Source organism: Festucalex cinctus, chromosome 9, assembly GCF_051991245.1.
Source record: "Festucalex cinctus isolate MCC-2025b chromosome 9, RoL_Fcin_1.0, whole genome shotgun sequence".
Taxonomy (NCBI): domain Eukaryota; kingdom Metazoa; phylum Chordata; class Actinopteri; order Syngnathiformes; family Syngnathidae; genus Festucalex; species Festucalex cinctus.
Genome location: NC_135419.1, coordinates 8,988,956 through 9,010,579, shown reverse-complemented (window position 1 = coordinate 9,010,579; position 21,624 = coordinate 8,988,956). Strand labels below are relative to the sequence as shown.

Here is a 21,624-nt window from a genome sequence, read left to right as displayed (position 1 = left end):
TGGGGAGAGAGAAATATTTGATTTCACTTCTGATTTAATATTGGAATAAACTGAAAAATGTATTAAGTTATAAAGACTGTGGGGATTTCATGTTTGTTTTACTAAATTTCTTTTATATTTATCTCGCCAAGTGTTCAGTGGTGGCACTGATGTGAATTAAGGACCAAACATATTTGATGGGGATCTGGATAAACAGTACAGGATCCAGTCTTTTTTTTTTTTAATATATTTTAACACAAATAAATAAACAGTGCCAAGAAAACCTACTGGTACACATTTTTCTTGACAACATGCCATCTACTAACCTGGCAAATAGCCAGATGGATATTACATATCCTCTCCACAGTAATTTGGTCAGGAAAAGGTGAGACATTCTGTACAATAATAAAAGCTGATTGGACGATGCGACATTCTACACGTTTGTTTTAACCAATCACGGACACGGGTGAAAATTTCATGTTCGTTCATTTTTGAGCCTTAAAATTGACACGTTAACTAAAAAGGCAGCATGCCATCAACAGCCGAAGCCAGTTGATCAAACAAACCACCCATTCAAAGAAAAGTTACAAATACACTCTTTCAAGGACATTTTACTCTAACAAGGGTTTGGAATGTGATGCATTTTTTAAAAAGCAACAGGAAGTTTTCCCTTACAAAATTAGTTAAAACTCACCCAGACCACAAAGAATTCCAATTAACGGACATATTTAGAACCTAAAACATTAGTCACCCTGCATTTTAACATCTTCAACAACAGAAGGGAAGTCATGCTGAGGCATCCCAGTCTGTAGACGGTTGAACAGCTGAAGCCATGCAGGAGCTACATTTGCCCCTCATTTTTACATTTGCTGTCAACTGAAGATGACATCACCTGCGTTGAGGAAATAGATAACGACCCAATCACAGCTCACCTGTTTTCCGGCTTTGGTCAGAAAACTGAGCCATGATTGGTTGTTACCCGTTTCCTCAGCACATCTGATGTCATCAGTCGACATCAAGTGGGAAAATTAGTTTTCAAAAGGTATTAATTGTTCATAAAAAATAAAAGTTTTCACATTACCGGTAATTACAGACAAAATGTTATCTTTTTATTGTTAATAATGCCTCGAAGCATAAATGTAAGCTTTTGTTGACAGTATTAAAATAATAAAAATGATAGCTTTAGGAAAACCTCTTAAACATCACAACGTGTGCTAATGGACATCTATATGAGAAAAAACGCTTGTGGATGTTAGTGGAAGCTGGCCAGAATCTTATAAAAAAAAAAAAAAAGACCTCAGGCAGTGTCGGAGCATGACTCTGCATGATATTTTTGCCAACACAGCACTTCTATACCCAAGTAGGTTGTGACGGCTGGCAACGAGAACCTAATATAGTATTTGATCCTTGCGCCTTGAAGCGATGCAGTCATATTGCATTACCAGTTCAGCTGAGGCTCATAACATTTGGCTGGCGAACAGTTGACCAACCCTCATGCAAAATGACTTCCTGGTCACTTGGGGACATCTAGCCTAGGATGAGGTAATTTGGATGTCACTAGCAGCAGGCGGGAAGGAGAAAGACGATTCTACACAACAAAGAAACCCTAAGTGCTTCATTGCGTATCGCTTTTGATTACAGTACTAAATTACATGGAAAAAATGCGCCACCTTTTTCTGAACGCTCCTCTAATGTTTTCCTTTAAGCTGTTATCACTAATTCCGCACTTGTGATTCTCCATTGGCAAGGTCTGAAGATTTGCCTTCCGTCTAATTGAGAGCCAGTGGCTTCACACCCGAATCAGTCAAAACTGCTTGCAGCTTCCCTCAAGGGAAAATCAAACACAGCATTATTGTAACACTAAGCCATTTGATGTGTGCAATTTCCAATTACTTTCATCTCAGACACTTCATTTGGTCAGTAAAACATCAAGCAATATAGGTTCTTCATGCTTCTTCCAAGTTGCCTGTACCCTTGAAAACAAGTGATTGAAAGGCTGGTATTTTATGAGACTGGAATTTCAACAGGACAAAATAAAAGGTTGTACATTAACAGCAGTCTGGTGGCCACCTGAAGGTCACCGACGCTGGCCCGACCGATACGCTGGCCAGTACAAATTTAATAAATAAATAAATACACTAAAAATAATCATGTTCATTGGTCAACATTATGTAGTCAGTATTTTGAGCTTTATCCACTTAAATTGATTTCTACCGTGCTATGCATTTTTTTTGGCATAAAAAAAAAAATACAGGTTGAAGTTAAAAAAGGGTGAAAAGAAAAAAAAATGTCAATAGTATCATAATTTACATGTTCAAAAAGGAGTATGAAGTAGTACAAAAACTGATCTGACTGGTTTAAATGACGTCACTCAGACAAAGACTGTAATGCCAAAACAATTTACATGGTTATATAAAAAACAAAAACAAAAAACTAAAAAACAAAACAAAACAAAACAAAAAAAACAAAAAAAAATTACTTATTCAAAAAAAAAAAAAAAAAGTAACTTTACATAAGCCAACGTGATTTCAACTAACTGTGTTAACCAGAAAACAAAAAACAATTCATCAGAATCAGCCATTTACTTTTTTACATTCACTATTCACTTCGAACACTATGAAGTCAAAACTGGGAGATTCCATTCAAGTGCAATATGTCCGACTTCCGATAACCGATATTTGGAGCCGATATTCATTTTCACTAAAAAGGGAAAATATTGGCATCTAAATTAGGAAACTCCAGTTCTTAATTTTTGGGAAATTTTAAAGCATATATTTATTGAGCAACTTACAATATTGGAGTTGTTTTTTGTTTTTGTTTTTTTTCCTTTTTAAAATCTTAGTCAATTGACATCTTTGTTTTTAAAATCTAACAAGTTCCGGGATCTCCCAGGGGCAGCAGCATGTTTTCAAAAGTTAAATAAAATGAAATATATATATATATATATATATATATATAAAAAGAAAAGTTTTATACACTAAAAAGTATTCAAAAATTTCAAAAATATCTGAAGTATTAAATTTTTTACTTCATTTTAATTACAAACAAAAACAGAAGGGACAGAGAGTTCCCAGGGTCAGCAGCATCTCTGAAAATTTAAATGTAAAATAAATAAATAAATGAATAAATATGTTCCCTGAAGTTAACACTTTTTTTTTTTTTCATAAATGGTCTATTATCGGCCATATGATTCTTCAAAATGACCGATGGCGATATTCGTCAAAATGCTGAATATCGGCGCCGATAATCGGTCTATCCCTATTGCCAACCAATAGTAACAGGCGATGAGCACCAAAAAAGAAGGCAGAAATGTGGGCGAGAGTCGGGCGGTAAATGACGACTGTGAATTGGCTAATGTGTGAAAAGGAACACGCACGTCTTGGGGTTATCTTGCGAATCTACATAACTCTTGTGTAAACAATGAACAATAGCGAAGAGGACAGTCAATTTGTGCCCCTAATTTTTTTTGCTTGCGGCCCTAAAATTTTAAGCTAGAGGCTATTGTACTGCTTCTTGTTTATATTGAAAACACACTGATGTGGGTCGTTGGGGCTTGTTCTTTTCTTCTTTTTTTTTTTTAATAGCATCACTTCCCCATGTGCAAGCATAAACAAGTCTAGCCATACTTGTTCCCTTGATGGCTGCCATTTCCAAAGCCCCTGGTAATATACATATATCTTCGCAGCACTAATATCAGCACAATTGTGTAGAGTGAAATGTCACAAGTGTTCTGCTGCTCCAACAGGACACACAAAAGGCGACTTGACAACAGACGAGCATGCTGCGTTCGCAGGTTGTGGGGCAATGAGAAGGTGTACTTAGCCAACCAACTTGTTGCCATGGGACGCTGTTAGAACTTGTCCTAGATAATACAGACAGGTTTATTGTGCAGAGGGAGGATATAAATGAGCTCAAAGGTCACTTGAAATTGAAAACAGCCTCCATTAGGTCTTGCATAACTTACTTGACGGTAGAACGAGAACAAAGAATATAATAATAGGCAACTTGTTTGTCCATTATTGCATTATCGATACCAGTTATTTAGCCTACTATAATATCTAATACTGTAACAGAGCTAGCATCCTTCAAAAGATGGAATAATCTGACATTCAGTTTGCCCATTTATGCAATTTCACACAAAAATGCAAGTTTAGTCAATTGAATATAAAAGCCAAAAAAAGCAAGCGCTCTTTTTAATCCATCTATGCCAAGTTGCCACTGGAGACCAAAACTCAAGAAATGCAAAAATGAGAAGCATCCATACAGTTAGAGATGGAGCCAGTTGAAGGCAACTTCTTGTTTTAAATCATTTCCAGACGCTATTCTGCATTTTCTGGCCCATTTTGTCATTCTTTGTCTAACTTGGGTCTTCGTTTTCATTCTTGTCAGTGCCAAAAAGACCCCCCCCCAGTGAACTATCGATTTCCTTTGGGTGTCAGCCTTATCCGTTTTAATGTTTCAGAAATGTTTTAACAACTTCGGAAATATTTGAATGTGCAGTTGTGCTCACGGCGTGTAGTATTTATAATTGAATTACTTGAAGGCACCACTCAAATGTAAAGCAAAGTTTTGAGTATTTTTAAGAACTGACTGAGTTTATTTTTTTGTATTGACTGTTGATTTTATTTCTATTTTGAAGTTCTTAATTGTGTCTTCAAGCAACTGTAGCTTGATGGAGCGCACTACTTGGCCGAAACCAGCGCCATTGATTCAGTGTCAACAAGTATGTGGTCTGAAGAATTCTATGGGAAATTGAACTACATCCACGCACGCATCCGCTATAGCACAACTTCTCCAAGAAACATTCTGCTCATTAGGCCACCGGCATGTAAACAGGAATTCGGAGAAATCCTCACAATCTATTAGAGAAAAATACATGAAACACAAGAGCAGTCAAAACTTCCATTGTTCTGTATGAACAATTTCTCTCCAACATTTTATGTTGCATACCAAACTCAAGCCATGCACAGTGATGTTGAAAAGGAGGGAAAGAGAGACACCTTTAAAAAGATGCTGCAAGCATGCTCATTTGTTGTTTCTATTCACTCACTCAGACCGCATGCAACATTTCTGCCATGGAAAATGTCAAAGCATAAAGAACGCGCCCAGAGAGGAAGACAGCGATATACTTGTGTTTGGATCAGCTGTCAACTGACATTAGAACATGCGGATATTTACAGCTCTCTGGAAACAACTGTAAAGCTTCCAGAGGGCCGTCAGGCAGGCCAGGTAAACAGATTCACAACCGTCTCATGCCACGTTGTTAACCAGGGTTGTCAGTCACGGTTATGTTGGGCCCGGCCGATTAATCGGCCAATTATTGGCCTTCAAACTTTGGCCAAAACAATCAGCCAAATGGGCGAAGTGGCCAATTATTTGCCCCTTAAAACGTTATTGAAGAAAACTGAAGTTTCCGACATTGTGAAAGTACCCTGAATGCACTATTTTGCTTGCGCAGCATTAGTAACTAGCAAGTGTGTAACATGTTATTCTGATGTCCCTTAGCATCCTTTACATTGTTAAACTGTTAAACGCCCCAGTGGGCAATAACTGTAAAACTGAACACACAATGTTCAGAATTACATCCACTGTATATTTAAATACAAAATATGCTGTGTTTTTAAAACATCACTAGCCTAGCGCTAATGCTAAAAGCAAATGGAGGCTCTCATTCAAATGCTAACAGGAAGTTAGCATTATCATCGGTGTCGGGAGTGTTTGTCCTTCAAATAACGAATATGCACACGCAAATCTTGCAGGAACACATACCTCCACAGGTGGGATAACACTACACAAAGGCACAAATTCTTCCCAATTTATGAAAAACAAGTTATTTTAATAGAATTCAAAATCTCAACTTTCTTCTGTACTCACTTTAAGTGCGATAATTAGCATGCAGCAGATCATTTGGCCATAAGACATGCAACTCAACTCAAGTTTATTTATATAGCGCTTTCAAACAGTAGTACAACTGACAAGAGATGATGAAGTCTACAGACCAGTTAGGAAAACACACTCATGATCTATAGGACAGAGGGAACAACAAACGACAATAGAACATACTCAGAAGGCGTTGGACACCCAGCACAACACATCAGAACAACCTGTAATTGTGTTGTGCAGGACTGACCCTGGCTCATCCCAGCAGGCCTTGCATGATGAATGGTCCCGGCGATGACTGCCTCCTTACTGCCCCCTCCTTTCTTTCCCCTTCCTCTCCGCCACAACTATTAGCCCTCCCTCTCTCCGCCCCTTGCCCACAACCCAGCGCTATTCAGCTGCTGCCATCGCACATGATGAATTTGCATTCACTGCACTTAGTCCTTGTATTGTACTTTGACATAATGACATATTACAGTGCGGAGCTCACCTATTAAACACATACAGTCAGGGTTTTGAGGGTGATGCGTTACTGCAAAAAGCCAATATTGGAATAAAAGTGTGTGCTGCAGTAAGAATAATATAGTTGGGACAGAGTCTGTGACACTTGAGTCACCGCTGCATCATTACAGGAACAGTTAGATAATGTCAATTAATGATTCACTAGACCCAAACTAATCAACTAGGTCAGCATACATGGCAGAAAGAGCAGAGAAACCTGCTAGTTAGGGCATGTCGCAATCCATACAAGGGACAAAAAGGGAGGGAAAATAAAGAGATTTGAGGAGGAAAAAAAAAAAAAAAAAAAGAAGTCAGACATCCTGAGGAAAGAGACAATGCATAGGAAATGGGCTTTTTTCCACCAGCTCTCTTCGCCGCTGTTCCCCTTCGCTCAATCTACCATTGCTACAACATCCAAAGGGAGCAAACAAGGGAGACCGATTTTAATTTGCTACACCGTCTCTTGCCATCACCCGTTGTGCCTCGGGGCAAAAGAAATGGATTTTGAAATTTCCAAAAGTATGGGAGGAATAAAGAAAAAAAAATTCAGGGCACTGCTGTGAAGGCATCAGAGAAAATTGCACAGGGGGGGCTGCAGTGATGAGAAATGAGAACAGCTTATACTGTACAAGGAAAGACAGGAAGCTGTGAGTTTATGTGGCCTAGACATTAAGTGTATGCTTATGATAAACCTGCTCTGAGGCTGGGCCATCTGGAGGGGCCACTGGAACAAGTACATCAGAATGGAGAAGGCAGCCACCGTTGATGGTACGCCGTCAAAACATTAAAGCGACGGAGGAGCCCATTACCTCAACCTGCTTCCCTCCCAAAGGCGAAGTGTATAGGGTTGTGGCGGCACCCGTCGACTTTTCTCCAAGGAATACCTTGAGGCTGTTGTTCAACAAAGGCGAGCTCTGCTGAGCGACATTGCCAGGGAGGAAGGCTGCGTGTGGGAAGAAAAGTGGGAGATAGGGCGTGGAGGATGGAGTCTGGAAAGGCAGCGGGCTATGTGGGAGTCACATTACCGCCCTGCGGCTCTTCTATACCTGTCACATGAATCGCTTTGAGGACTCGACGGCGAAGCTGCAGTCTTGACAACTTCAAAACACCTGCTTTGCTGGGCCACATCTAACGAACTGACGGATAATGGAAAATATGAAAGGAGGAGTAAGAGTTGCTTATTGTATAACCAACATGTTTGTCAGGTGTGTTGAATTTCATTACCATTTTCTGACCAGATCAAAATCCACTCCCCGCTCAGTTGGGGACAAAGAGCGAGGGTGGACTACCCTAGGGCAGCAGAGCCCATGAGCGTGGGGTCGAGTTGCTGCAACAGAAAACAAACAAGACCTCTGGCCAGCAGGCATATACAGCACGGCCCAGACACCTGTGTCCCATTCACTAAACATATCCGGCCACTTAAACACTTAACAGCAGGGGGCTGGATTGTGGTTTGTGTGTTTGGGCTTGTGCAGCCCACTGTTGGGTTGCGCTGGTTTTGCTCCTATTCTCGAATATATTCTAAGCCCCTTTGTCAGATTGTAGTGCTTTCAGCTCTAGCGCATCCCACTGAGAGCGACCAGCCGTAACCCTCACACAAACGACCGTGTTCAAAGATTCTGAACAGAACTGGCAAAACAAAGCTCAGTCATTTGCAAGCTCCAGTTGCCCTCCAGTCTGGGTGCCACAGTGATGTCTGTACTGAGCCTGTGGCTTGCCAACACCTGTCCTGTCCAGAGGGACAAACAGACACACGTACGCAAACATCACTAATAAAGGAAGCGGGACAACAGGATGGGCAGACAGGGCAGCGCCTCGGATGAGTGAAGGGTACACTTTCAGCAGCCAGTAGCTAAATCTCCTACTGGCACCAATGCAAATGTTTCCACCTCAGCGACTCAAAATGGGGAAGAGGTATGCCATTAACTGTGGTCAGGTTGTTATTAAAGCCTATGAACTGACCTGGAAATGACCCACACACTATAGTTTCCATTGTGCAATATAACCAAGCAGTACAGATCAATTCAGCTGTTCACAGAACGGTCTGGAACATCAAAGGCTGGACACAATAAGCTGTGCGCTTTCAAAAATAGTCCGGCATCATACCGGTGTGACAGTTTATTCCAAAAGAGAAACAAAACATTGGTTAATAATAAAAGTAACAACAACAAATGGTACTCCGGTCTCCTCCCACATTCCAAAGACATGCATGGCAGGTTAATTGCGCGCTCCGAATTGTCCCTAGGTGTGCTTGTGAGTGTGGATGGTTGTTTGTCTCTGTGTGCCCTGCGATTGGCTGGCAACCAGTTCAGGGTGTACCCTGCCTACTGCCCGAAGCCAGCTGGGATAGGCTCCAGCGACCCTTGTGAGGAACAAGCGGTTAAGAAAATTGATGGATGGAGCGACAACAACAAATGATTTGGGGGGAGGCGGGGGCGGGGGCATCCAACATCTTGCTGTTATATTAGCTCTTTACCAGAAGTGTGCAATAGGGATAGCAGCTTACTCCTCACAAGGGTCGCGGGGGTGCTGGAGCGTATCCCAGCCGGCTTCGCGCAGTAGGCGAGGTACACCCTGAACTGGTTGCCAGCCCAATACAGGCTTTTAAAATCCAAATTCAATCAGGAGATTTTAGCCACAACACCAAAAGCTCAAAGCTTCCACTCCAATACTTCGATGTGGTCAAGACCACGCGCATGCTGCAGTGCTTTGTTTTTGTTGCATTGCAGCCAAATTCATTCACAGACACTGGACGACACGACTTGCTGTGGTGTGGCAGCGGAGTCTGCGTTAGGGCTAAGAGACAGGAAAGAGAGAGCACTGGGCACCAGAAGCCCCCTGTTTCCTCTGTCCTGGTGGGATGCCATGACCTGGTCTGCTTTGAAGAATGGGGGACTGTACCAGACAGTGGTGAGATTTTATGCTGCACAGACCTTTGGGCAGTGTATTATCTCAGAATAATGAGGTACAACTGGAACTCCTGAGAGACCTTGTCTAAGTGTTCACTCTTCATTTTCCTCACAGTGTCACCCGCCCATCATGACAGCGCTGTAAACACGCACACACCTCTACTTGATATACAGCCAACATGGTCTTTCCGTGACAACAGGTCACATCTTGGATCCTGTTTCAAGAGGAAAACAGAGATATGGAGTTTGGGGTAATGATGCAATCTGGAGTGTAATAAAATTGCCATAGCTACACAGACAATTGTTAAGTAGCCATTGGACTACTGTTGAATGAAGCGTACAATACATGCTGAAATATATGTATTGACATTTTATGGTTTGCTCGCTGGCTTTACCAACAGTTAGGAAATGTGATTTATTTTTAAACCACAGTAGTGAGAAGTCAAAGATGCCAAGCATTATTACTGATGACATGAGGTGAGAGAATATGTGTGGTCTCATCCAGGCCCACTGGACAACTGGATAAACATGCAGCCACCCCCCACCCTAACTCATGTCCACCTGTCTGCCCTCCTTGATCACACTGGTGAGCACCAACCACTAGCCCAAAATGTGAAATGGGCAGACCCAAAGACAACCTTGGATTGCTTCAAGATATTAACCATAATACATATTCAAAAGAAGTAGAAGAATAAATGTGTGCATACACACAAACAAAGCTAACCTAGGAAAAGAGTCCGCTAAATGGAGATTGGAGGGGAATCGAATCATACCTGATGACTGATAGCACTTATGATGAGTACAGGGTTAGAATATCCTCCAGTGAAGTGGAGCATTCTTATTACTGCCGGTCTCCATCTCTGAAAATGGGTTCATTACCGGGACAGAGCTCGCCAAGAGAGTGAACACGTTGCACCTCAAGAGTCTATCCGAAAGGCTGAGATGGAGTCCATTAATACCTGACCACTTGTTTTTGACAACTAAATAAAACAGCACTTCAAGGCAGCGGTGTGAATGGCTTTCAGGTTTTGCTGTGCGATATGGACAAATTGACATCGCAATATAGTTCATTCTATTTCCTGATAAGGATATACTGTATATCCTGTCGTAAAATAAATGGCAATTTTCTATTTTCTTTATTTCTTTCAAAAATCTTATCTAGAAAACAATAAAATAAATAAAAGATTGTTATGGATCATGCCATTCAAAACATCCGGTAATACAACTGACCACACGCCAAATTTATGGGACCTTTGAAATTAATCCAGCCTTCTAATCTGACCTTCATTTCCACGGAAATGGGCCGTGAGCGAAGGCTACGTCGGACCATACTTTCGTAGCCTGAATTGCGTCACTCTTCTTCTACGCTGACTCATTCGTGAACACCAAGAGCACGGCAGTACGTTCTGTAAAGTCCCACACCCACCCGACTCCTTCTGCTGATTGATCGGTCCCAAAGATTCATGAGTGAGTGACAGACTCTGCATTTCTGTTTCCGCTGCCAGCGAACACACAAGCTCAAGTTAAGTGATGGCCTGTCCAAAATTCGCCACAGTTTATGCAGGCCATGAAGGCTACATGAAGAGCCTTCCCACAGATTTCATGGGTGGAACATAATACTTGCAATAAACAAGGGATTACTGTATATCATATCACTATGTCGCACAGCTAAAGTAATTCAGGAGTTAAAAAACAAAAAAAAACAAAACTTTACAAAGCTGATAAAATGAGCCGCAGTCATAGATTGCTATGTTGATAAAACAATCACAAGTCTTTATCTAAAAGGAGCACGTCATACCGCAGTCTGGTAGCCACAGGCCTAGAAAATACGTGATTTCTAGATCTCTAGCCAGACTGAGTTTTGGTCATTAGATAATATTGAGTATCATGATATGCAGCAGGGTTTCACAAATGTACGGTTGGGAAACTCAACCAAGGCACTACAATTTCTTTTATAAAAAAAAAAACATCATTCATGCTTATTAGCGTAGTTGCAAGCCTGATATGTTCCTCATCTATATAGTTTATTTCAATGCCAATACATTAAACCTTTTTATTAGTTTGGGCCTAATGGACGCACCAAATTTCTAATTTGGATCTTTAGCAAAAAGAAATCTGGTCGAGAGAGTTACAAAAGTGCCACATTGCTCACTGTTGCCCATAATGCCTGTTGCCTAGCAAATGCAAAAATACCGAAGTGTGACCAGAAACAATGTGAAGGAGAGATATAAAAAGCATTTTTCCTAAAATTCCAAACTCTCAGAGAACCACAGGTGATTGTACCACAACTCTGGACTTAAGTCTTACCTTTCCCAGCATTTATACTCCAATCATGGGACAATGATGAAATGCGACACCCTTGTCACAGTTGTTCATCTGGGTAGGGGAACCTCTGGAATGTATCAGATTCCAGCCTCGGGGGGTATGTACCTTGGAAACACGACCCGAGCTACAGCAGCTAGCCTCTCCCGAAGTTTATCTTGTTCCCTTCTCATCGGTCAAAGCTTCTACTCAACAGGATTCCACCGAAGACCCTGACGCATGCTCATATTTTGTGTGTCACAATGGAATATGTGAGGGTAGTTTCCTGTTTCAGCACTCTTTTCTGAGTGGCTGCAGTGCTGACACATTTATGTCAAAGTGTAAAGGATAACCTCCAGAATTACTATCCAACTCTCGCCAACGTTGGCTCACGTTTTATAAAATCACTTTCCGCTTGCTTCCAAGCGCCTAAATTCAACGGGTTCTTGAGTCAAACAATGGTAAACCACTCAAACAGTTGCAATGTGCAATAATAGCGCCTGTAGTTTTAAGTATCTCTGACTTGTCAGCCTGTGTAATTCAGTCTTGGGAATTATGAGAGTGGAAAATCATTTCCCTGGGCCGGGATAGGCGGTCATGGCTAATCGTTCAGTAATCTGACCCGCCTGCATACTGTAGCATTCAGCCGCCTCGCTACCCTGTGCAGCCACTCACACATGTGCATACCCACACTGCCTGCCAATAATCTGGTGGAGGCTTGCGCCATTCAAATGCCACTGTCCAGGTTTTCCAGAGGATTACAAATAGTAACAGATCATTTCCTAATACTTAGTTGTGTTATGATGCTTGAATTGTACTTACACTAGCATCAATCGTGATAGTGTAGTCCAGGCCAAAAAAAAAAAACATTTCTCAGCCAACAACGGCCAAGCAGGGAGAATGACGTCAGTTTGTTCAATATTACATGCCACCATAGAGCAGTTTAACTCCTGTGCATCCAAAAGCTTGTGTGTCAATCTCATATTTGGGGTTAATTACCCCTGGAAAATACTGTAAAGCTATAACAACATGAATGAGTAATACAGGCAGAGAGAAGCCCTCTTACATGGCCTACATTTCTCTTTTTTTTTTTTAAATTCCATATTCTGCACAAAGATCACAAAATTGAATGACCAAATTTCCGCCATCTGAGGTTTGATGACGTGAGGGTAGGGATATTTTGCAAGCCTGGCTCCAGCGTCTGAATTGTAGCTGTGTGAAAGCGCACACAATAACTTCAACCTCCAGATTCACGCTGGATTCTGCGTAAAAATCACAGGTGGAAAAAAATGCAGGAACTTCCATTCTGCCGGTTATGCAGGAACTTGACTTAAAAAGAGGCTATAGTGAGGTACAAAGCAGTGTTCATACCCACTGGAGGGAGTTGAGGGGTATTCCAATATGAGTATTGGAAAAAAGCCTGGCTGCCCCCCTCCCAAACTTTTTCTTAATGAGTTCTACCCTAAACACACACAGTGTGGCAACAAGGAACTAAGACATGGAAAACCATAGAGGTTGTTTTAGGCACTGCAGCATACTTATGTACGAGATGGGATCGTGACTGCAGAGCCATTTAATTCTCTCTTCTCTTCCAGAAAAAATTCAATCACAACACACCAATCAAAGATACGTTTGACAAGAAGCAACATTTTCTTTACCGCTTCACACTCGAGTACAAAGTTGTAATCACATCTGATTCTGATGCTCACCCAAATACTGTTTGACTGTCATTACTTGATCAGACATACCGTCATGCTTTGTGTGCTTTACAAGTCCGAGGCATTGTGACTAAGAAGCTGCAGCTTTTTACAGGCATCTAAGTAAGAGATGCTGATAAACGCATCAAATGACTGTGGCAGCCTTCATGAAGCGGACGTGCGAGATCACAGCATGTTTGGCAGCCAGCGGGAGCAGTCAGATGGAACGTTAGAACAACCACACAAATATTTGGCAAAGATAAACAGAACGCAACGGAAAGATTCAGCCCACTATAATTTTGACAAATAAATGACAGTCTTTGTTAAAAATCCACATGCAAATTAAATCATCTGAGATAAATACGAAGATCTGGTCGGAGGGGAGCGCGAACATTTCTAGGACAAAATGCAGGGAAAGTCCTGATGACTTTCGCAAACGGATCCAGAGTGTGACTCATTGCTCCTTCCCAAACCTACTCCTATAGGTGCACGCATGCACACCCAGGGGGCAAAAGATTTTAGGCAGGTCTGGGCTGCCCCTTTTTACCTCTTTGTGTTAAGTAATGTTTATAATACGTGATTATAAGTAGCTCTTCTATTGGAGAGGAAGGCGTGTGCGCTAACCTCACACCATTGCGCACAACAAAGCAGACTGGTACTGTTTAGACAATCAAAAAACACAATGATGGAGCATTACACAACACTCACCAAGCCACATGTTAAGAATCTTTTTATGCCTGTGTGCATTTTTAACAGCTCACCCAATGATTGGGCTATGCAACTCTGTAGCAATATTACTAATTTTACAAAAGCTACGAGCCCATTCTTACAGGTACCTCCAAAATATTCTGATGCATCAGCTCTGTCAAACGAGCTATTAATGAACACCAATGGTCGTTTTGGAAAATGAAATAAAACCAGCAGTTACATCCCAGTGTTTATCCACCTTTGTCAGAGAGCCGTGTCGACCTTTATATCATTTGCACACAAACTGGTTTGGCCTTTTAAACCCTTGATAGCAAAACACACATTACACGATGACATTTGTAGGTCAATCGCGACCCCTGATTAAGCTAACTTACCGCAATGGTCTCGCGGCCGTGTAGTAAACCGCAGCAGAAGCTGCAAAGTTAGAAAAATAAGTTATCGTCTGTGGCGGATCGGCTCCTTTGCGGAATAAACGAGGACTAAATCCCGCTATGCAACCGCATAGCGGCTCTAATCCGAGCCCAAACTTCGACAATATGGCTAGCCCCCTCTCGCTACAGCCGCCAAATCGTCGCATCAAGCGGCGAAGGGAGCAGTTCGACCACCGGGGCTTGCCGTTTTCCAGCCCGGGGAGCTTGGAGAGGCCGAAGGCTGGCCTCGTTCTCCGCCTGCGCCAGCAGCACACTGCTAGCCTAGCTTAGGAAGGCGAGCGAGCGAGCGGCGGGGCGGCGAACATGTGGAAAAAAACACCGCGACGTAGCGGTTCGGCATCGATGGACTCACCTGATTTGGAGCTACAACAACCCGCTAACGTTGGTCGTTTTGTGGAATGGCCGCAGAATTTGGGCGAGCTGGGCGCGTGTTGTCTCGGCTCGCCGCGGTGATGTGGAAGCGGCGGAGCGGCTGGGAGAAGTCGGGAAATCTGAGAATGCCCCTTCTCTTTCTGCAGCTCTGTGCACCCGCAGTGCTCCATAACTGTCCATAGGGGGCACTGCTGTGGAATATTTCTCTCTCCCCAAACCCACCCCCAGTTGCACACATGCCTACTGCCCAAGTCTGCAAAGAAACGATGCGTGTGTTCATATTCCTGACGGGGCTTAAATGAATCTGTGCACTTCGGTCATGAGATTATAGTGGCCGTGATGAACTGTGTTTGAGTGCGTGTATATCTATCTCCACTACACAGAAATAAGCATGCAGTATTACTGGGATTAGCCTATTTTATGGTCGTTTTTAAATGCTCTCTTGTAGGAGCATGGCAAGATTACTCGTTACATTGAAGTATTAATTAAACTGAACAAACTTCAAGATCGTGTATATTTGATATTTGAATTAAACATTTTTGAACAAGTGATATCTATCTATCTATCTATCTATCTATCTATCTATCTATCTATCTATCTATCTATCTATCTATCTATCTATCTATCTATCCTTCCATCCGCACCACATTGTTGCAATATTTTGGTTTCTACATCAGAGGGGCATCATACTTATTAAAAATAAAAATAAATAAATAAAAAAAACATCCCTGTTGTCACCACTAACCAGACTGGGCTGTGCCTAACAAATGTATCATATATATATCATATCATATCATATCATCACTCATGGGACTATCTTGAGTGAATTTATGCATAATCCAATATTTTAAGAAGTACCTCGTAAGGTGAATTTTTCTCGTTGCAGTACGTACAAATGAGAAAATATTATTATGGTGCTGATTATATTATCATGCATGAATTTCCAATTACCACTGTATTTGGAAATTAAATGTGAGCATGCTAAACACAAGCAGACATTTCTAGGCAATCACATAGTTATTCTGCTTGAAGCAGCTGTGAAGTTGTTCACCTTGGTGTCCTCTGACCTACTGACTCATGAGGTTGTGGTGATTCTTAGGGAGTGGCTAAATCCGAAACAAAGCCGTCCTTCAAAACAGCTTTGGTTGTCTCATCCACATCACATGACAGAGAAGACAGGGTCACACGACTCATTAAAACCAAGTGGCCAATGCACCATGTTTTTCAAGCTACTCTAAACAAATTCTTGCCGCACAGTCCACTGAAAGAGAAACAGGAAGGGGCAGAGATACTTTTGTCCGTTTGTAATGGAAATGCAATTAAGGCAAGCGAATGGCCTGTAAACAAAGCTGAATATTCTTAATGATGTCCGAGACAGACACACAGAGAAAGAGCTTCACCATCTAATCCTCATCCTTTTGACACCACAACCTCATCCTGAACTTAACTAAACATTAGGGGCTTATTGCCAATCCGATATGTTAAACATCCTGTGCCCCACTAATTGGAGTTTCACGCCCAAAGACACACTGACCTGAAGTGAACAGGTGGGTAGCTAAACTGTAAGCAGACAACAGAGCCTGGGCTCTATTCGACTTTTTTTTTTCTTGCCTCCGTCAACAAGTGTTTACTCGTGGGATTCAGCTGATTTTCTTCTACACATTTAGTGTATGATAACTGTGCTTCTTGACCTGCTTAATAATGTGTGCATCGATATAACTTTTGTTGTGAATTGGCACCATATACACGTTGTCTACTATAATATAATAACTTTTTTTTTGCAGAGGTGGCAAAAGTACATCATTGTTCCTAACTAGAAGTGCAGACACCATGTGGGAAAAAAGAATTAAAAAAAAAAAAAAAAAGTATAGTGCAGTAAAAGTACTGTCGATTATATATCATGCCTGTTTTTATAGTAATAAATGTAAAAAATTGTCTCAGCCAAAAAACAAACAAACTGAAAACAGTACCAAAAACAATGTAGGCTAGTATTCACACATTGTTGCTTATGCTGTGAGTTGACAAAAACAAAATGCTAAATAAGCAAATAATAACTGACAGATACACTATACCTATTTGTGTGTGTGTGTGTGTGTGTGTGTGTGTGTGTGTGTGTGTGTGTGTGTGTGTGTGTGTATGTGTGTGTGTGTGTAGGGGTGTGTGCGCACTTTGTTTTTTGTTTTCTTATATTCAGATTACACAGTACATTTTTTAAAACTAATAGCTTGTAATTTTCAGGCTGGAAAGAGACACAACACATTAGCTACAAATGATTCATGGGACCGACAACATCAGACAATTATTCTCTTAACTATAAGCCATGGATGGGGGATACCTTGCTTCTCTTAATCAGTTGCGGAATCATCTTTAACCCCCGGTACACGTTCCTCCACGTCTTGTATTTATTTATTTATTTATTTGTCTGTCTTTTTTTCCCCTTGACATCTACAGAAGCTGCGAAAGCAATTAGCTTCTTTTGATGAAGTAAGGAGTAGAAAGAAGAGATGGGTTTAAAAAGGAATAAAGGTATATTTAAAATAAAAAATCGCCGGAGAAACTAAGTAGTTCATACTTCTCATCACAGATAATTTGGAAATTAAAATTAACCTTTTTAAAAAAAAATTAAACCGCTTTCCTGATGACCTTTCGTGTGCTGTCGTGGACAGTTCCATTTGAGGAGTGACCTTTAGACAGGGCGACACCTTGCGGCGAGCCGAGGTACTTCCACAGTGCACCGCGGTCTGACATCACACTTCGCAAAATGGCGACATCCCTCGGCTCCAACACCTACAATCGACAGAACTGGGAAGACGCGGTACGTTTTACTATAATTATTTTGCAAACAATAAACGCTACCGTTGGAACATGTATTCCCGCGTGTCTTCCTGGTATATCGTAACCTTCAAATAGGCCTCCTTTTACCACTAAAATGTTCGTTCTTTGCCCGGCTAGTTAGCATTAGCAAGCTAACGCAGAGTGTCGGCTAGTAACGTGGATGCTCGTCTTTTTTTTCACGTGAGCCTAGTTCTCACTCTGTCATATTTAGAATCTAGCAAACGACTTGATGAATCCGCAATTGCCCAATTTGTGGCAAAGTGGTGAAAACGTATCTAAACAATCTTTACATCGTTTGGATGCGACGATGACGAAATAGAGCCTAGCGTTGCCAAATTTGAATGTAAACGGAGTTCCAGGAGGGTTGTTCTAGCCTTTGTTTAACTGGATTCACGCAGATAGCAAACGTATTCAATTTTAACGAAAGTTAAAGTTCAGGTACTGGTGTTAAAACAACAACAACAACAACAAAACAGCAACAACTCAACTCAATTTTGCCTGAAAAATCTACTTAAGTTTTTGTACTACAGTATATTACTTCCCACCACTGCAAACATATCCTGTACTAAATCACACTTCTTTTACAGGATTTCCCAATTCTCTGTCAAACATGTTTAGGAGAAAACCCTTACATTCGAATGGTGAGTGACCATTTATGTATCATCTCGGTCAGTTTTTGTAGCATGTACCGCTTCCGTTTTTTTTAATACATTTTTTTTTTATCCCTCTGCAAGACCAAAGAGAAATATGGAAAAGAATGCAAGGTATGCCTATACATACCCTTAAGCAGGCCAGGGGCAAACACAATTGAAGTTTGAACATGTAATGCTATCTTCACTGTGTTAAACGTTGTATGTTTTGCCATCAGATCTGCGCTCGACCCTTTACCGTGTTCCGCTGGTGTCCAGGGACACGTATGCGTTTCAAGAAGACTGAAGTCTGTCAGACTTGCAGTAAAATGAAAAATGTTTGTCAGACATGTCTGCTGGATCTGGAGTATGGTGCGTGTTTAGTCTTCTTGGTTTATGTTGCACGTTTATGTTTGTAGCATTTGACTTGTGAGTTACACCTCTCAACGCGTTTTGTCTTATTCTCAGGTTTACCCATCCAGGTTCGAGACACTGGCCTCGCCATTAAAGATGACATTCCTCGCTCGGATGTCAATAAAGAATACTTTACGCAGAACATGGAGAGAGAGGTATTTGATTTATTGTTTGTGTCCAGTGTTGCTTTATTTTGAAAGGTACAACACAATTTTTTGCTGCATAATGTTTCTTTTTAAAGTCCACATTTTCTTGCACCTATAAACTATTTTTGGCACAGTGTATCTTTTGTGAAGTGTTTTGCAAATGTCAGATGTTAATTTGTACATAAAACAGCCTTCCCAGTCAATTGAGTGAGCCTTAATGTGTTTCCTGTGTTCATATTTATTCCCAGTTAGCCGATTCGGATGGCACACGGCCAGGTGGTCAGGTGGGCAAGGTGACCAGCTCTAGTGACATGTTGCTGAAACTGGCCCGCACAACACCATACTACAAGAGGAACCGTCCTCACATCTGCTCCTTCTGGGTTAAGGGAGAGTGTAGGAGAGGGGAAGAGTGTCCCTACAGGTGTGTGATGCCACTTTTTGCTTTTTCAGACCCGATACCAGTCACTTCGCAAGTACAGCTTGAAATAAGGCTGGGTATCGAATCGAAACCTTGCCCGTCTTATTCTAAGCAATTATTACTCAGCAATGTGTAATGTATATGCCTTATGGCTTGTTTTACACAGGCATGAGAAGCCCACGGATCCCGATGACCCGCTGGCTGACCAGAACATCAAGGATCGTTACTATGGCATTAATGATCCAGTTGCTGACAAGCTGCTGAAGCGGGCCTCGACCATGCCCAGGCTGGACCCCCCAGACGACAAGTCCATCACCACCCTCTACATCGGGGGTCTCGGCGAAACAGTCACAGATGGAGATCTCAAGTGAGCATTTTTTATTTTTTTGACATGGAAATATATGAGTGTGCTGGGTGTTAACTTGCTTTCTTTGGTCTTTTTTTTTTTTTAGGGGCTACTTCTACCAGTTTGGTGAGATTCGTACCATCACTATAGTACAGAGGCAGCAGTGCGCCTTCATCCAGTTTGCTACCCGGCAAGCCGCTGAAATGGCTGCGGAAAAGTCCTTCAACAAGCTTATCGTCAATGGTCAGAGGCTCACGGTCAAGTGGGGAAGGTAAGACATGATTGTGGCTGCGGATGTTGTGGGAAACTGTTCAGAATGACTCCTAAAATATGCATTTTTAAAATGTTTCAGGTCTCAGGCAGCAAGAGGAAAAGAGGGTGAAGGAGTGTCCGAGATGGGTACCAGACTTGATCCTGTCCCAGGTCTACCAGGAGGTGAGTGCAATCCCCCCCACTTTTTCCACACTTAAATGTCATGTTGCCACAAATGAGATGTTAACACAGAATTATTGGTGATGTTGTTTTCTAATAACTTTGCAGCATTACCTCCGCCACCACCTCTTGATGAAGAAGCCCCGGCCAATTATTTCAACCTGGATCCGAGCACCACTCCCGCTGTCATGAATCTGACTCTGCCACTACCCCCAGGCCTCAACCCCCCTCCTCCAGGTAAACTGGCAACCCATCTAATCAAAATGCTAATCTGAGCTTCTGTATTTGAAAAGTTAAAGAGGAACTCAACCCAGTTATTATTATTTTTTGACAATAATATGTTCTGTGCAGCGCTACTTGTCTAAATATGGTATTTTGGTTAAGATTGCGTTAGTGGAATATGAGTTAAGCAGCAAAATCCAGCCGTTTTTATCCCTCTCACGGGGCGGCGGCCATTTTACCACTTGCTGTCAATTGAAGATGACATCAATGTTACACAGGTCTCGGGAAACAACCAATCACAGCTCAGCTTCAGAAAACAGGTGAAATGTGATTGGTTGTTGCCTGAGCAACATTGATTTCTTCTTCAGTCGACAGCAAATGGCCGCCACCCTGATATGGCAAGATTTTGCTTCATAACTCTTTATTCCACAAATGTAATATTAATCAGAATGGCATGTTTAGATGAGTGAGGTCACATATATTATTGCCCAGAAATGTTTAAACTTCACGTCCACTTTAATGGTTCATTATATGTCCAGGTAGATTTGACATCTAAATATATATACCATTTCCTTCCCAGGTTTTGGCCCCCCAATGTTTCACCCCATGGGTCCCATGGCTCCACCAATGCCCCCGCCCATGAGCATGAGACCTCCAGGTCAAATCCACTACCCCTCCCAGGATCCCCAGCGGATGGGTGCCCACGCTGCACACGGCGCACGTCACGGCGATTAGCGGCTGGGCTCAAGCTCTCCTGCGATTGGTTGTTCCCTCCCCTTTTGTCACACCTGGCGCCATGCTGCCTCTGAGCCTGGAACCTGCTGTTAGACTGGATTAAATGACAAAATTTAACGTGCAAGGTATTATTATGGTTATTTCATGCCATCCGCAGTGCAGAACACAAACTGAATCAGTGCAGTCTCTCAAGATTTGTCGTTATGTTTATTTTTTAAACAATGTTAATATTCCATTGCATAATGACTTAGTTTGATGGGCTTTCTTTGGATATTTCTTTCACCTATTAAAAAATTAATTACACTCTAATAGTCTCTTGTGTATATTGTTTATCAAACTCAACATGACAGAAAGGTTGGAAAAATAGACTAGTTGAGATGGTGTTAGGGGTACAAAAAGGGCTGGTATGTTTCTGGAAATTTGTTACATTTCATAAGAGGAATTTCCCGTAAATTTCTCTTAATTCTCATTATTTTATTATTAGTTTCTATCTTTGGAGTTTTGCAAGCCTAGATTCAGTCAAGCTTTACAAAAGAGTTGTTGGCTGTGACTAATCAGTTTTATGCATCCTGCTAATCCTGTGCTTGAGTGTGAAAATTACAATTTCAAAATCCTGACTTTGCCTCAGCTGCCGCTCCTACTCAGTGTAGCAGCTAAGCACTTTATCTA

The 21,624-nt window shown here is 41.7% G+C and overlaps 2 protein-coding genes across 3 annotated transcripts in view; one reads left to right on the top strand and one right to left on the bottom strand.

Moving 5' to 3' along the window:
• Nucleotides 1-14,970, bottom strand: part of LOC144025666 (bifunctional heparan sulfate N-deacetylase/N-sulfotransferase 1-like) — a 47,220-nt gene extending 32,250 nt beyond the window's left edge. The window contains exon 1 of one of the 2 annotated variants that reach the window (XM_077531935.1): nucleotides 14,759-14,970. The gene's annotated coding sequence lies outside the window, so the exon portion shown is untranslated. Of the gene's footprint in view, nucleotides 1-14,349; nucleotides 14,627-14,758 lie in introns of those variants that run through there. The other variant, XM_077531936.1, reaches the window with a different exon arrangement.
• Nucleotides 14,971-17,444: 2,474 nt separating this feature from the next.
• On the top strand, nucleotides 17,445-21,264 carry rbm22 (RNA binding motif protein 22). The gene is made up of 11 exons (XM_077531901.1): nucleotides 17,445-17,593; nucleotides 18,201-18,254; nucleotides 18,348-18,377; nucleotides 18,482-18,614; nucleotides 18,711-18,811; nucleotides 19,051-19,223; nucleotides 19,387-19,587; nucleotides 19,673-19,837; nucleotides 19,919-20,001; nucleotides 20,107-20,235; nucleotides 20,801-21,264. The coding sequence occupies exons 1-11, from the start codon at nucleotides 17,540-17,542 to the stop codon at nucleotides 20,953-20,955; spliced, it is 1,278 nt and encodes a 425-aa protein (XP_077388027.1). The 5' UTR covers nucleotides 17,445-17,539; the 3' UTR covers nucleotides 20,956-21,264.
• Nucleotides 21,265-21,624: the final 360 nt, after the last annotated feature.

Bases quoted from the DNA above. Each gene is read 5' to 3' on its own strand.
- rbm22 (XM_077531901.1), top strand. From the start codon at position 17,540: ATGGCGACATCCCTCGGCTCCAACACCTACAATCGACAGAACTGGGAA. The intron at 18,812-19,050 runs GTATTTGATTTA...ATTTATTCCCAG, and splicing joins CGCAGAACATGGAGAGAGAG to TTAGCCGATTCGGATGGCAC. The intron at 20,236-20,800 runs GTAAACTGGCAA...TTTCCTTCCCAG, and splicing joins CCTCAACCCCCCTCCTCCAG to GTTTTGGCCCCCCAATGTTT.